The 14620-nt window shown below is 44.5% G+C and overlaps 1 protein-coding gene across 1 annotated transcript in view; it reads right to left on the reverse strand.

Annotated features, from left to right (window-relative positions):
- Positions 1 to 9565, reverse strand: part of USP10 (ubiquitin specific peptidase 10) — a 46599-nt gene extending 37034 nt beyond the window's left edge. The window contains exon 1 of the mRNA XM_066327520.1: positions 9406 to 9565. Within this exon, the coding sequence (XP_066183617.1) occupies positions 9406 to 9552 (147 nt within the window). The 5' untranslated portion in view covers positions 9553 to 9565. The remainder of the gene's footprint in view (positions 1 to 9405) is intronic.
- Between the last annotated feature and the right edge of the window lie 5055 nt (positions 9566 to 14620).

A 14620-nucleotide genomic window follows, 5' to 3' on the forward strand; every position in this document is an offset into this window, starting at 1 on the left:
CCACTGGTTTGTTTATGTTTGATATTTTCTTTGCTTTTTTCCACTACTCTCATCTTCACAGAGGACAAATATCTCAAAGGATCAATACAAACCCATCCAAAGGAACAATTGCACCCTGGGTAGTGAGGAGATTGCTGTTCCTGTTTGTCAAGCAAACTGGAAAATACACTGGAATATAAAGCAAAGTGGGAAAAGAATGCACAGCCTCTGAGTTACTGCAGCTAAACACTGTGGAAAACTAAAATCTCTCTCTAACAGCACCTCAGCAAACGAGTCACCCACACAGTGCTTTTCACAAGCAATTACTCAGGGCAGGATTTAGGATGGCTAAGATTAGGTGAGGCAAAAATTAGCTATCTGGACTCCATCCTGACAAGGAACAGAGATTAGCACTTTTGGAAAGCAGCTAAGCCCACCTGCCCAGGACTCATATGCCTCTTTTGATGGCCTAACTTCACATCTCTACCCTGAATTTTTTGAAGAGCTGAATGCTTAGAACATTTTGCTGGATTCACAGTCTCATCTCTTCTCCACAGGCTGAATGATCAGCGAGGTGATTACTATCAAATTGAGAAAAATTATCCAGATGATTTTTTAGCTTATTTTTTTCCACTGGTGGAAGGAGTGTTAAAGAAGTGAGGAACCAGTGTCCAGCAGAACATCCAAGTGGCTTGGAATAAGGAAGAATGAGACTTTCCCCTCTGCAAGTTGTGACCTGCCAAAAATGGGTTATCTCATAAAAAAATGCCCAAAAATAAACCAGAGAATATGTGAAAAACACAGTGATTGGTAAATGACTCATGGGGATCACAGAAATAAAACACAACTACCACTAAATAAAGTCTCAAATTTTTAAGTTCTGTATCTGCTGAAGCTTGAGAGTAATAGTTCTGCAGAGTTTCTTGCTGTGTTTTCTCCTAAAGAAACTCCAGCTCCTTCCAGGCCTTCACTGGGTGACACAAATGGATGTGGGATGTCCTGTGAGGACACCACCCCATGCCCTGATTCCCAGGAAATTCCCAGCCATCCCCCTCCTCTATCAGCCCAACACGTGGCAGGTGGAAACCCGCGAGGATCTGGCAAAGCCCGTGGCAGCAGCTTTGTATTTTGAAGGAGTTTCCAAGTTAAACTGAAAAATTGGGACACCACACATATGCCACCACCTCCTGAGACGGTTTTAGAGCTTAAGTAGCTGCAAAACAATTTTATGTAGATGCAACATAGCTGTTAAAACAAATGTACAGATTAATACAGTGCTGTCACCACCAAACCCCAAACAGTAAGCATACTAGACACTCAGATTTTTAAGTGACAGCATTAAAAATTGGTTATGAGTACGGCAATAGGTACACTGCAAGAAAAAAAAAAAGTCTTAAAATTGTCAGAGTTAAGTAGCTCATTTCAAAAGACTAACGCTGATAATGCTGTTACTTTATGTCTTTCCTTGTACAAGATCTTCTGTCAGCATTCAGAATTCTTTTGCACATATGAATGAACAGAATGCACAACACAGCACTCCAGATATTCCCCAACACAGTTACAGTCCCAAACAGAGTGAAATTCTTTGGCTTTCTGAAGGTAAAAAAGCCATTAATCCAGAATATCCTGACAAACTGAGGCAGCCCCCAGTGCTCAGAGACCAGGGGACACTCCCAGCTGTGTACCCTCTGTGCAGGCAGGAGTGGAGTCACCACAGCCTTGGCTGCTCAGCCAGGGGGATGTCACATCCAGCAGGAGCTCACACTGCCCTGCACCGGCTCCTCATCCTCCTCAGTGCAGGGACAGGCTGCAGCAGCTCTGTCTGCAGTGCCCCTGCTCTCACTCACAGCTCCATCTGCATCTCCAGCACCTCCTGCTCTCCTCTCCCTCACCCAGCCACGGCTCTGGACACCCCAAAGTATTATCAAATTGTCACCTGCCCCACAGTGCAGGCAAGGCTGAGCAACAAGCATGAAACCACAGCCTGAACTCTCACACTTCTGCAGACTCTGAACCTGCAAGACTTTCCACTTTCAAATGACACCAATTCAGGCAGTTTTTGGAAGAACACGCTTCTCATGGGTCTGTACATTGCCTCCTTTAGTCCCAAATCTAATTAAGAGATCTTGCAAATCATAATGACATTCGGTAAAACAATGAATTACTCACGTAATTGTTCAAAACGGTTGCTTTGCAAATAAGGCAGAAGACACAAACAGAACTAGAAAACACAAACTGATTTAAGTTTCACACTAGTCATATCTGCCATTATCAGTATTGCTGGCTACTCAGCAAACACACTGGACATGCTGGACACTCAGATCTACCAGTGAGCAGCTGTTCACTAATTACAAGCTCTTTTGATTTCAAGCTGTAACAAAATAAATGAACTTAAGAGCACACGCGCTTTAAAAAATCGGTTTGGAAAACCAAATGGCTAAAAACCACCTTTGCTCTTAGGTTCTCTCTTTTCTAACTATAAAAATCCATGAGGAATTCACACCAACTGTAAATCTCACTGCCATGAAAATACAGAGGCTCCTCAGCTCAGCTGGGCAGGAGGGACCTCTCTGAGCCAGCTGCAGCCCCTGGCACCCACCACTGCCAGCAGCACAAAGCAAAGGGAGAAACGTGCACAGCAGCCCTTCCACACCACTGCAGGGCTCAACGCTGATAACAACTCAGGGAAATCTCTATTGCAAGGGTGTGTTTACACCAAATCAGAAAATCACATCAGCCTAAATGTGAAAATCATTAGTGCCAAGTGTAATACACACCCATTGCTTTTACCCTCTCCAATTCAGGGATCTCAGCTGTGGCAACACCGTGGAAGCATCTGCTACCTGCACTCACAACAAGAGTGACCATCACCACAGCCCCAGTGACCACCACCACAGCCCCAGTGACCACCACCACGACCCAGTACTATGTTTGGACTATGGTGAAGCTCAACAGACCGAGACCATGAACCTGTTGACAGCAACAAACTCAAGAGCTTTATTTCTTCTGCTCTGAAAGCTGACTGCTCCTCTTTCACACTTCTGGTTCTGCTGCACTTCTATTTTCTGTCACTTGCAATGCCAGGATGCCAATTTCATGTATCTCATTCTTGCTTGCTCTGGAAGCACAGTAACTGCATAAACTTTTTTTGTTGTTGTTTTTTCAAGTTCTGTAAGAGAGTTCTCAGTGTGTGATGCAATGTGGAAGCCTGAACTTTTTGTTAGGGCAATGGTCTATGGTCACAGCCCTTAGCTGAGAAGAAAGTAAGTGGAAATTGGCTCCATAAGTTATCTCTTTTTCCCAACTTTGTGTCAATTAACTACAGTGCTCCACAGACATTTTCAGTTGTGGACTTGGTTTTGTACCCCAAAGGCAGCAGCAGAAGAGAAAGTGAGGTTTTCCAAGCTGTAAGGACATCAGAGGGCTATTTCTTGCTTTGGTTGGTCAGCCAGCTATTATTAGAACCCATGAGATTTAATGGATGGACTAAGCAGACTGGAACTCAAGACAACTTGATTCTTTTTGCAATTCAGCTGTTACCTGTGCTGACAATGACTCTTTTTCTTTCTGCTTGACTTCCCTCTCCTTTTTACCCTATCTACTCATATTTAAAATGACAAGGCCATCTCACTCTGTGTCCCAGCCTCACTTTGAACCGAATATCCTCCCTAAGTAACATGGCCCAAAACCATTATTTGAATACAACTAATCTAATTGCCTACCCCTACCATTTAACAAATTAAGTGAACTTTTTCCACATCCCTCTCCATCCAGCCTAATGCTTGCACCAAGAATTCAAGGGAATACCAGTATTTACTTACTGGAAACAGGCTGCTCTAGTACCTACAAAAGCATCCCACTGCAACAAGACAAAACATCTTCACACCAGAAGCCTTCACTTCTCTGGATGAATGATACACGACTTCTGTATTTTGAGTTACAGTGGCAAATCCATTGCCAGCCTGCAACATTTCACTGAGAAAAAATGAGGCAGGACATCTGTGAATCACTACAGCAGGCTCTGAATGTTGTACGAAAAAACAAGCCCAGTGCACTGAGGGAATAACTCAGCTATTTCTGCTGGTCTGCTCAGCAGAGTTCAAACAAAACGAGAAGTCTTTCACACACAGAATTCTTTGAAGAAAACCCACTTTCTTGCATGTTTGTTTAAATGCATCTTTTCACACACCCTTTAGAGACATGCTCTTCTTTACAGCTTCTTACAGATCATGCATTTTTCTCTTCCACCTCAAAGCTGAGCCTCAGTTTGGGTATTTACTTTTTTTAACAAAGTAAAAAAACAATCACATCCCTTAAGTGGTTTTCCAGTTTGTGTTAACATTACCCTCGATGGCAGCTCATCTATATCCCTTTCTTTCTACTCTAATTCCAATGCAAATAACACACAGTTCTTCTTTTAAAGCTTCCATCCATGATATGAATTCACATACGACACTACAAGCAGCAAATTCCCCCAAGTGCTCCTGAACATTTCTTTCCTACGGCACTGACATTGGTGACTCTCCCAGAATCTCAACGAGCCTTTCTTGATTTGAAGAACAGATGTCTTTTTCACAAGGTGTACGATTCAAAGAGGCCTTACACAAACACATTGTTAGGGCTACTGTGATTTTAATCTTCCTCCTGCCTAAGTACAGGTGAAAAAAAACCAGACCTTGTAGCACACACTGAAGATCAATAAATTGTATGCTGTCAAACAAGGAGGAGAAGTTCTTACACATTATTTAAAATATCAAGAACATCTGGAAATAAAATAGATATTAGAGAGTCAAATACAAAATGAAAAGACTAAGGTACTTCAAAGTTTTACTCTATTAAAGCATTAATGAATGTATTAACATGAGCACTAACAAAACCGAATCCTTTTAAGTGTTTTAAAAATAACCAACACAGCCCCATTATTGGGAATACTTAAAAGACAGTCTTAAATACCTGGGTTACAAATTCATAAAACAAAAATAGGGTTTAGAACCCCAATTTTAAAATATCAGACTGTTCTATTATGGAATGTCTGAATATACAAACACACACACATGTACACACACACACACTTTTTTTCACCATGAAGCATAACCCTTTGTTCCCTAATCCCCAGTTGTATGTTTAATGATCACACATAAAACACTTCCATCAGAAAGAAAAACCGCAGTTCCAGCATGTTTAATTCTTTGGAAATGAACATCTACATTGCTGAAATGGCATTAGAGTGACAAATGACTATAATCCAATGGCCCAAGGCCAGCAAGTTCTATTCGAACAGATTTGGCAGTTTTGTACGACACAGCATGTTGTGTGTCGATCACTAAACAGCAACGAGACTGCTCAGTTTACCTATAAACAAAGCCCCACTTAACTCCACAAGAATTTTAACAGCTACATCAATGCAAAGACCAGTGTGTCTGAGCAACTGCCTACAGAAACTGGATTTATTAATAGGTAAATGGCTGGATGCATTCTAAGAAGTCTCCAGATCAGTGCTATAGTCTAGAATGCACAGAATAAATAGCAGTGATTCACAAAACCTGTGGGTTTCAGCCTATTTGCATGCTGCCATATAGTTCCAAATTTAAGTTCTATGTCAGTTTTCCCAGACTTCCTTTTTTTAAGTCAACCAACCCACATTCACCCACTTTACTCCGTGTGGATTCACCATTCACATTTTAGAAAGGCAAATGATCCCTTCTGGCTACCGAAACTCGCAGCTTCAGTTGCAGCCTGAATTCCCAAGATCATGGAAGGCTGGAGTAACTACTCCCCGCATGGGCAAAAGATTAGCCCAGACCCTTCTGAGTAATGAAAATGTGAGGTGAGACAAATCCAGCTTCTTCAGCCCTTTAAAGCACAGGACAGCAAGAGAGCAGCTGCAGCAAGATGGGGCGTTCACACACCTCCCTCCAATTCCACTGCCCAGCTGCCCTTTCCTATGGTTCCCTTGTATTTGTGTTTAGGATGTCCCCCATCTCTTCAGTGGATTTCACAAACCTGACAGAATCCAACTGCCCCATCCTCAAACACTTCTTCCTGCCCGTGAGGACACTGCAGCCTCACACATATGTGCACAAGAAACTCATCCAGCTGCGTAACAACCATTTTTTGGACATTATTTTCGAGACGTCGATTTCCTAATCACCACAAACATCAGGCAAAGGCAGCACAGCACAAATGCCTGCAGAATACTGCTTTTTTTTTTTTTTTTTTCCTTTTTCTTTTTTTGTCTTCTAGAAAAAGCCCTGGCTTAAGGAAACATCCAACTACACCCTGGCAGGGAGCAGCCCTCCAAGCCAGCCATAAAAGAGGCAGTTTGCAGTGCAGTGTTTCAGGGAGTCAGGTTGCATGCCGCGTTCCCAGTTCCAGTTCTGCTGGTTGCCAGGCCAGACACAACCTGGGTGAGGATGAGCAGCCCAGGAGCTTGTTCAGCTTTTTTTTTTTTTTTTTTTCCCTCAGCTCAAACTCACCCGGTTTTTCACTCCAGCTGGGTTTGGGGGCAACGTGGTACATTTAAAATGGCACCGAGTTCATTTGACACCACAGTAATGGTGAAAGAACAAAACAAGCATAAATGATTCATTCTGCTATGGGATCCTTTCTTCTGCTTAACTTGTTTTCACAGGATTTACAAATGATGTGTCTGTATTAATTCCTTCTACAAAAAAAAACAACAGAAAAAATGGCTAAAACAACTGTTTGAACAGTTCCTACAGAGTTTTATTCTTTGCAAACAGGGAAATAGTTTTTGAGCTGTCTTTTTTTGTTTGTTTGTTTTAAAGAGATTTTTAGATGTCCTTGATGACAAGTGGTTTTAACTAGATCAGCTTAACATCTTTAGTGTCGTGGAGTGATACAGCAGGTTTACTTCTAGCTCACCTTAGAAAAAAAAAGGACAGATTGTGAACAGAGTCAGCACACACCCAGCAGACTGACAGCACCACTGAAACCTCTCACGAGATGATTATGAAATAGTGACATGGAATAGAGGGACAAACCAGCAGCAAGATCTGAACTGTGCAATCAAACACTCCTGTGCTTGCTGAGCTGGCCACCCCAAATCAATGTCCCTTTGGAAATATTGGCTGTGATGGTGTTTCAGGAGTCATTTGTCACAATGTGCAAACTGACTGATGAAATATTCCTGCCCACTATGCCATGAATCCATCCCCTGGCAGAAATCTGACTCTGCATTTTAGCTGGAGGAGCAGCAGGATTCTCTTGAAGATGTTTTTCCTCCCCATGTGACAAGAAATTCTTCAATCATGGGACATCCAAATTAGAGATATAATAAAAGAACACACTTTTGTCTACTTCTGCATCATGACATGAACATAATGACTCAATAACCTTATTTATCTTGTACACAAAAGTAGCAACTTTTATCAAAACTTTATTTTTTCTACTGATCTGTAATGCCACATTCCTAAAACAAAAAGGAAACATCTACATCTAAAACTGCATCCCTGAACTTATCCTCAGGCTTTTCATCCCAAAGCGTCCAAAAGAGTGTTACCTTCATTCAGCACCACAGCACTGTTCTGGAAGCTGGATCACATAAATCCCAGCCAGCATCTCAATAAACTGCTTAAATTTGAGAAAAACCCTAAAAATAGGTTGTGTTTAATAACATGAACAAGGCATTAGCTAAACAATATCTCACAAATCTGCTTCTCAAATGTGTATGTTCCACATTATATACAAACTGTGTAATAGAAATAATATATTGTAACTTAAGCAGCAGCCTCACAAGACCTAAAAATCCACCTCAACCTACAGAGGGAGAGGATATAAAATAGTCTGTGCTCAAATTGCTACTAAAGATGAATTTACAGCCCAGTTTTAATTTCAGCTACTGAGCACTTCACCATAAACTAAATCACTAAATTACTGGCCTTTTTGTTTGTTTTAAAGTACACCAAAGTAATTATGTCCAGACCAAAACAAGTCCTTAACTCCTCCAGATCATGAAAAAAAGCTGCATTTTAAACCCCAAACTGATCAAACTGACCACATGCACTGCTGAGGGGGGAGAAAACAGGGAGTGAAACTCTTGAGCTGGACACTGAATCCTTCTGACGTATCTGCATTCCAAAAATCATTCACTGGGACAGTAGAAAAAGGGTCCAAGATTAAGCGAGTTTTCTTCACTTTGAAATGAAAGGACACAACACATCTTGAAGGACATAAAATTTTAAAATTAGTCTTAAATTTGAAACAAACTCCAAAGCTGCCTTAAGAACATCCCCTTTAACAAGAGCACTCACTTTTTTTTCTCAAACATAAATAAATCAAGCTGGACAAGAAATGTCAGTATAGTTTTCACCGAGTACAAACTTTTTTAAATGGAAAAATCAGTGTCAGTGCCAGCAGTGCACAGCTTCATTTAATGTGTAACTTAACTTCATTCAGAAAAAAAAAAAAAAGACAAAACCCAGAGAACTCATAATAAAGCATCACCCTGTTCGAAATGACTTACATTTTATGAAATGTGATATCTACGAGAGAAGACACGGATCTTTAACAAAATTACGTTTAACGCCGCCACAGTTTTCTAAACTTTATTATTTGCTAAACAACAAAGTTGCTCCAAGTCTTGCAAATAAAACACTTCAGTGCTCCACACGCTTTTTCCTGACATTCCTGCTTTCAAGCTCTTTGGGAGAAAAACCTTAAGGGAAAGAAACAGCGAAGCGAACCCATTCAATCACTCGGCTCTAAGCACACACTGGATTAGCCCAGGAACCGAGCTGTAAACTTCCAGCGAAAAAAACCACCACGACTGCAGTTTTTTTTTTTCCACTCGGTGCACAAATCTCCCGGCTGGTTCAGCCAGTGGGATCCAGGGAATCCGCACACGCATCCCCGTGCACGGCGATCTTGCAACACTCAGCCCTTTGCACCCCGATGCGCCGGGGTTTATCGAGTGTTTGGGCGGGGGGGAGGGGGGAGGATTAGTTTACAAATCTCCTTATTCCCTTCTCGTTATAGAATCGTTTCTGCCTCTCCCTCTCGCCACTCTTCCAAAAAAATAATTAAAAAAAAAAAAAAAAAAAAAAAAAAAAAAAAAAGAGTGGGAGCGATGAGCTGTGTCCGAGCCACCCTCGGGCGGGGGCTCAGCACCGACAGCCCCCAGCCCGGGCCCCGGCGCGGTGACACCGACACCGGCGAGGAGCCGACCCCCCCGCTCTCCGCACCCCTCCGGGATGGGAATTCCGCCCCGGCAGCGCCGGATCCGCCGTCCCAGCGGGCAGCGAGGCCGCCCCACCGCCCTCAGCACATTCAATGAACGTGCACAATCACCCTGGGCCTACTCCCGGCCACCACGCTCCCCCCCCCACCCCGGGGCCCGCCCGCCTCCGGGAGCCCGGCGGGGTCCGGGCGCCGTGCCGCAGGGATGGCCGCGGGCCCGGACGGTACCTGAGCGCCGTGCAGGGCCATGGCGCCCCGCGTTCCCCGGGGAGCTCGGCGGTCCCGGCCCCTCACGCCGCCGCCCCCGCCGCCGCCATCTTCTCCCTCGCACGCACCAGCCGGGCCGGGCGGGCGGGCGCGCGCCGCACCGCGCATGCGCCGTCCCCGCCCGCCCGCTGCGCGCGCACGGGGCGGGAGCCGAGGGCGCCCGGGGAAAAGGGCGGGCGGCGGCTCCGCCTCGCTGAGGGCGGCGGGACGGCCCCGGGCGGGGAGCCCGAAAAAGCCTTCCCGGGAACGGCCCAGCGGGCATCTCGCCTGTGAGAGGCTGAGGGGGCCGGGCGGGTTTAGCCTAGAGAAAAGGCGGCTGAGAGGGGATCTCGTTAATGCATATAAAATAATCGTCAGAGCGGGCGCCGAAAGGATCACAGGATCATTAGATGGGTTGGGTTGGAAGGGAGCTTAAAGATCATCCAGTTGCAGCTCCTGCCGTGGTCAGAGACACCTTCCGCTACCTCAGGCTCTCCACGCTCGGCCTTGGGCATTTGCAGGGATGGGGCAGCCACAGCTTCTCTGGGCACCCGGTGCCGGGCCTTTTTCCGTGCTGCTCAACAACAGGGCAGGCGGCGGTGGCCATAAACTAAACCACGAGAAGTTTCAGCTCAGCGTGAGGAAGAATTTCTCTTCGTTAAAGGCGGCAGAGCTCTGGAATAGCTGCCCACGGAAGGTGTGGCATCTCCTCTGAGGGTGACATTCTGACCCCACCTGCCCACATTCTTGTGTCCCCTGCTCCAAATGTCCCTGCCTTGGCAAGGGCGTTGGACTGGGTGATCTCCAGAGATCCTTTCCAACCCAAATAATTCGGTGATTCCTTGATTAAGTTGGAAAAGCCTTCCAAGACCAACGAGTCCTACCTGTGACCAGTCAGGCAGCCCAGAGCGCTGAGTGCCACATCCAGGCGTTCCTTGGACACCTCCATCCAGGGATGGTGATTCCACCACCTCCCTGGACAGTTTAATCACCCTTTTGTTGCCTCAAGTTTACCTGCTTTTCACTGTTTGCATTTTGTTCTCACGCAGCTTCAAGAAAACTATGTATATTTTTAGAACTTATCTATTTTATTTACATAGTTCTCTTCTGGGAGGAGAAAGATGATAGACAGTGATGTTCACCAACGAGGTGGAAGAGGTGTCTACCTGTGTGGCCAATCTTTGGCTCTGCTTGTCAAAGTATATATATACTGGAGTCAGAAAACTAAAGGAGAGAGCTTTCCTGCTGACCTTTCTACTGCTTGCCTCGTTCTTTTGTGTCCCTAACAGCGACACTTTTTCTGTGAAGAAATTCCTCCTCGTGTCCTAATTCCATCTGTAAAAGGGTCACTCTGGCAGGTGACAGGTAAGGCTGTGTGCCCAGGTGATGCCAGAGCGAAGCTGTCCCAGTCCTGTCCCAAATAACCAGGGTGGGAATGGGTTCAGGGTTTGTATCTAGGAAAAAAAAAAAAAAATAAAGGAATGACTAAGCCAATCTCATGATTTTGAGAGGATTGAGTCATAACAGTACTGAAACCCCCAGGCAAGAAGCCATCAAATTAATCGCTAATTTAGTCCATTTTTTTTTTTTCCCTAAAACAAACTGCGGAAGTCCTGCAGCAGTCCACTTCGGGAAGCGAGCGATAGAGACAACTTTTTAATCAGTGAGAAAAGTGAAGAGAAGAAGAGGACACAGAACTTTGTATCTTTGGCTGTTCACAGAAAGTGAGGAGAAGATTCCTCCCCGTCTCCACGACAAGGACACGTCCCTCCTGTTTTGTGAAGTGCAACACTTACTTGTGCTGATGACAGTAAATGATTTTGTCTATCAGCCTTTACCCTTCCAGCTGACACACCCAGCTGCCTCTCCCTCGCTTTTGTGTTGCTGTGGTGTCCTGAGGCAGAGAACCAGCAGTGAAAATGGCTGGTTAATATTAAAGGGGAGAAACAAAAAAGGGAGACAAATGTTCAGGCTTTTTGCATACAGCATTTCAAACGTCTGAAAGCCCCTCTCCCCTCGGGAGTCTAATTTACAAGGTAAATAATGGAGTGAAAACCCTTACGTGGCTCGTCTGGTTGAAGGCAAAATTCCCTTCTGCCCACAATGCTGCCTAAGTAAACTGACTGTTTCAAAATACAAATGAGCACAGTGTCTTCAGCCTGGAAAGCAAAAAAATCAATCCCAAAACTGCTAAAACCCAGAGCTGAGGGTGAAAACTGAGAATGGATGTCACTGTCTCATTCAGCAACATTTTAAACACGTTCAATCTTATCCCATCTTAGTATAGTTTAATTATAAAATCTGTTAACATTTTACCATAATATTTCCTAATAATCTAGGATTTTGGGGTGGTTTTTTTTGTAATACCATGCTTTGATGAAACTTACCTGCTGCAAAGTTTCCACCTCGGTTCTGTTTTATTAATTCTGCTGGTTTGTTATTATTATTTCATCATTTCATTACTGCTTTCATTGCATAAATCAGTTGTACTTTCTTACATCCTTTATGCCAATGGCTGCGAATTATCCCTCCAAACCCACAAGATGCTTTTCCAAATTAAAAAAAAATAACCAGCGTCATATTTTTCTTTCTGCGTATCCACATTCTTAAGAATCATGGAGTAATGTTCCTAACAACACGTGGATTTATCAAAAACAAATGAGGTGCACGGCTGTGGAAATAAAGGATTGTGTGACAGCAGCCCGGGAGCTGGATAAACCACTCCCAGGGTGTCTGGCTCCAGGTGCTGCTGTAATTGCCTTTATCCTGCTGGAAATGCAAAGTGCTGGGGACTCCTCCGTGGGATTTCACAAGGTCATGAGATCTGTGCTCATGGCAGCGCCCAGGAGATGTGTCCACATGACTTCTGAGGATGACTTTTGGGGACTCCCCAAACACACTTTTTCAGGGATGGAGGGAATGCACTTCGGGAGGTTTAGTGCTGCCCTTGCAGAACTCCCTCCTGGTGCCAAGAGCTTCAGGAGCTCCCAGGACTTTGTTTTCAGATATGCAGAATCTTTATCCCAACAGATCCAATAAGGGCTTTGTCCACACAAAGTATTTGCAAGCAGCAGTCACCTTCCCCGGCTGGATCTCAGGGAGGGTCATTTGGCTCATATTAAAAATTAAAAGGACATTTCAGTTTTCAGAGGAGAACCAGCCAGCTCTAGGTCAGCATCAGAGATTGTAGAATTATCAACCTTGGGAAGATTCTTTGAACTTTCTGAGCCCTACATGTCCCAAGGCCAGCAGCAGGCACTGGGAGTGGGCAAAGGGAACCCCAAAGCAGAAGGGCAGAAATGGTTCTGCAGATGGAAGACTTCAGACAGGTAGCAAGGAACACAAACAGCAGCTATTTCATTCCAAAAATGGCTCAATGCAAACCTGACTTCCAATTCCATATCCCTAAATTTGCTGATATAAAAAGCTTAAGCATGGGCTTGCTCAAGCAGAAACACATCTGAAGTGTGGACAAGCCTTTAGCAGATCATGTAGATGCTTGACTCAGTGTTTCAATTATCTATGCAGAACTTCTGGCTAATTATTTGTGACTTATTCATCCTTATCTTAAGTATATGTCTTCTCTCTTCTCCTTCATTCACCTCCTTCAGTTCTGGGATGTCAAAAGAACCATCGAGTCTCCATCTCACTTTGCCTTCATGTTCTGTCACTGAACCCATCACCATAAAAACAAAGGTATGTCTTTTCCCAAAGCTACTCCAAGCTCCAGGAGGAACTAAAAAATGTGTGCAGCACCAACAACCCCGTGACTGGGCTGTGTCCTCCCTGTGTGGAGTTACCAGCAAGGAGGAGGAAGCTGTGAGTGGCTGAGCTGTGCTCTGACTCTCACAGCACTGTGACAGAACCTCTCCATCTGCCCTGACCTGATCCCTGAGACACCCCAAAGCCATAAGTTCATGAAGGAATAATTAGCATCTCACTCATTATTGCATTCATGAGAACAGAAATAGCTCAAGAAGCTGAAATAAAATAATATTTAAAGCCTGTCACACCAGCTTTTTTTTTTTTTGTCCTACTGGTCAGAGCTTTGCTAAGACATACCAGCAAGGGAAGAATCACAATTCAAATCTGGGCTTGTTTTCTGCAAGTTAAATTGCTCTCAGAAAGAGTATTGAAGGTTAAATTATTTCTTTACATTCCCTAGACACACAGCCCCTTTTTTTGCTGTCACGCAAGAATCCGGAATCCTAAACAGCTCCCAGAAAATCAGCAGTCTTTGGAAGAAAACTATGAAAGCAGCCTCATGTCTTACACAGAAAGACATCACACATTTTTCGCAAATTAAAATTTTGACTAGAGAACAAAAATATTTCCATCTCCTTTCTCCAGCCTTCAAAACAACTGCATCTCACACCAGGCTGTAATTTTTCCTCAGGGTACCTCGAGGGATTTGTTATCTAACGTCAGAGTTACAGGCAGCAGCTCCTTGACGTGCCAATGCCAAGATACAGGCATGGAAGAGCAAACCTGAAGGTTTTGGTAGCTGCTTTGTTTCAGGTAAAACAAGCTTTACTCAGAATTTGGCAATGGATGCCTTTTTGAAAATGAGGTAGAGCAGTAGTTATTTTTCCCTGGGGCAGGAAGAAAGAGCTGTGCTTCCTGGCAAGAGTAAAACTCTTCACAGAGCTTAGGGATGGAGGTGGTGGGATGTGCAGGAGCCAGGCTGGACCAAGAGAATACACCTTCCCTCTACCAACCTTAGTTCCTCACCAAGAGGACTGTTCAGACCTCAAAGACCAGAGCAGAAATCCACTTGTGTCACACAATTTCTTCCTTTTTCAGGAATTCCATCTCACCGATTCCCCAAAGCCGTGCAGCGCTGGGGAGTGTGGGTGATCTCTGAGCTCCCTGTGCTGTCTGCTGACACTTCCCAAGGGATGATCTGCCATTCTGGATCCACAATGCCCCAAATCCAGGAGTGATCAGCTACATCTGGATACAAACTGCCCCAAATCGAGGGATGATCAGCCACATCTGGATCCACAAAATCCCAAATCCAGGGGCACTCTGCCAGACCATGCCTTTAGAAATGCTCCCTGCCACGGGCTTGGAGGTGCAAATGGAGATCCCTTGCTCTTTTAATACTGTAAAAATCTTCTGGCAACAACAGGTATGATCCCCAACAACCTCCAATGACACAGATCACTCACTGACAGTCTCTGGCTTTGGTATTTTC

The sequence above is a fragment of the Sylvia atricapilla genome, chromosome 12 (genome assembly GCF_009819655.1).
Source record: "Sylvia atricapilla isolate bSylAtr1 chromosome 12, bSylAtr1.pri, whole genome shotgun sequence".
Taxonomy (NCBI): Eukaryota; Metazoa; Chordata; class Aves; order Passeriformes; family Sylviidae; genus Sylvia; species Sylvia atricapilla.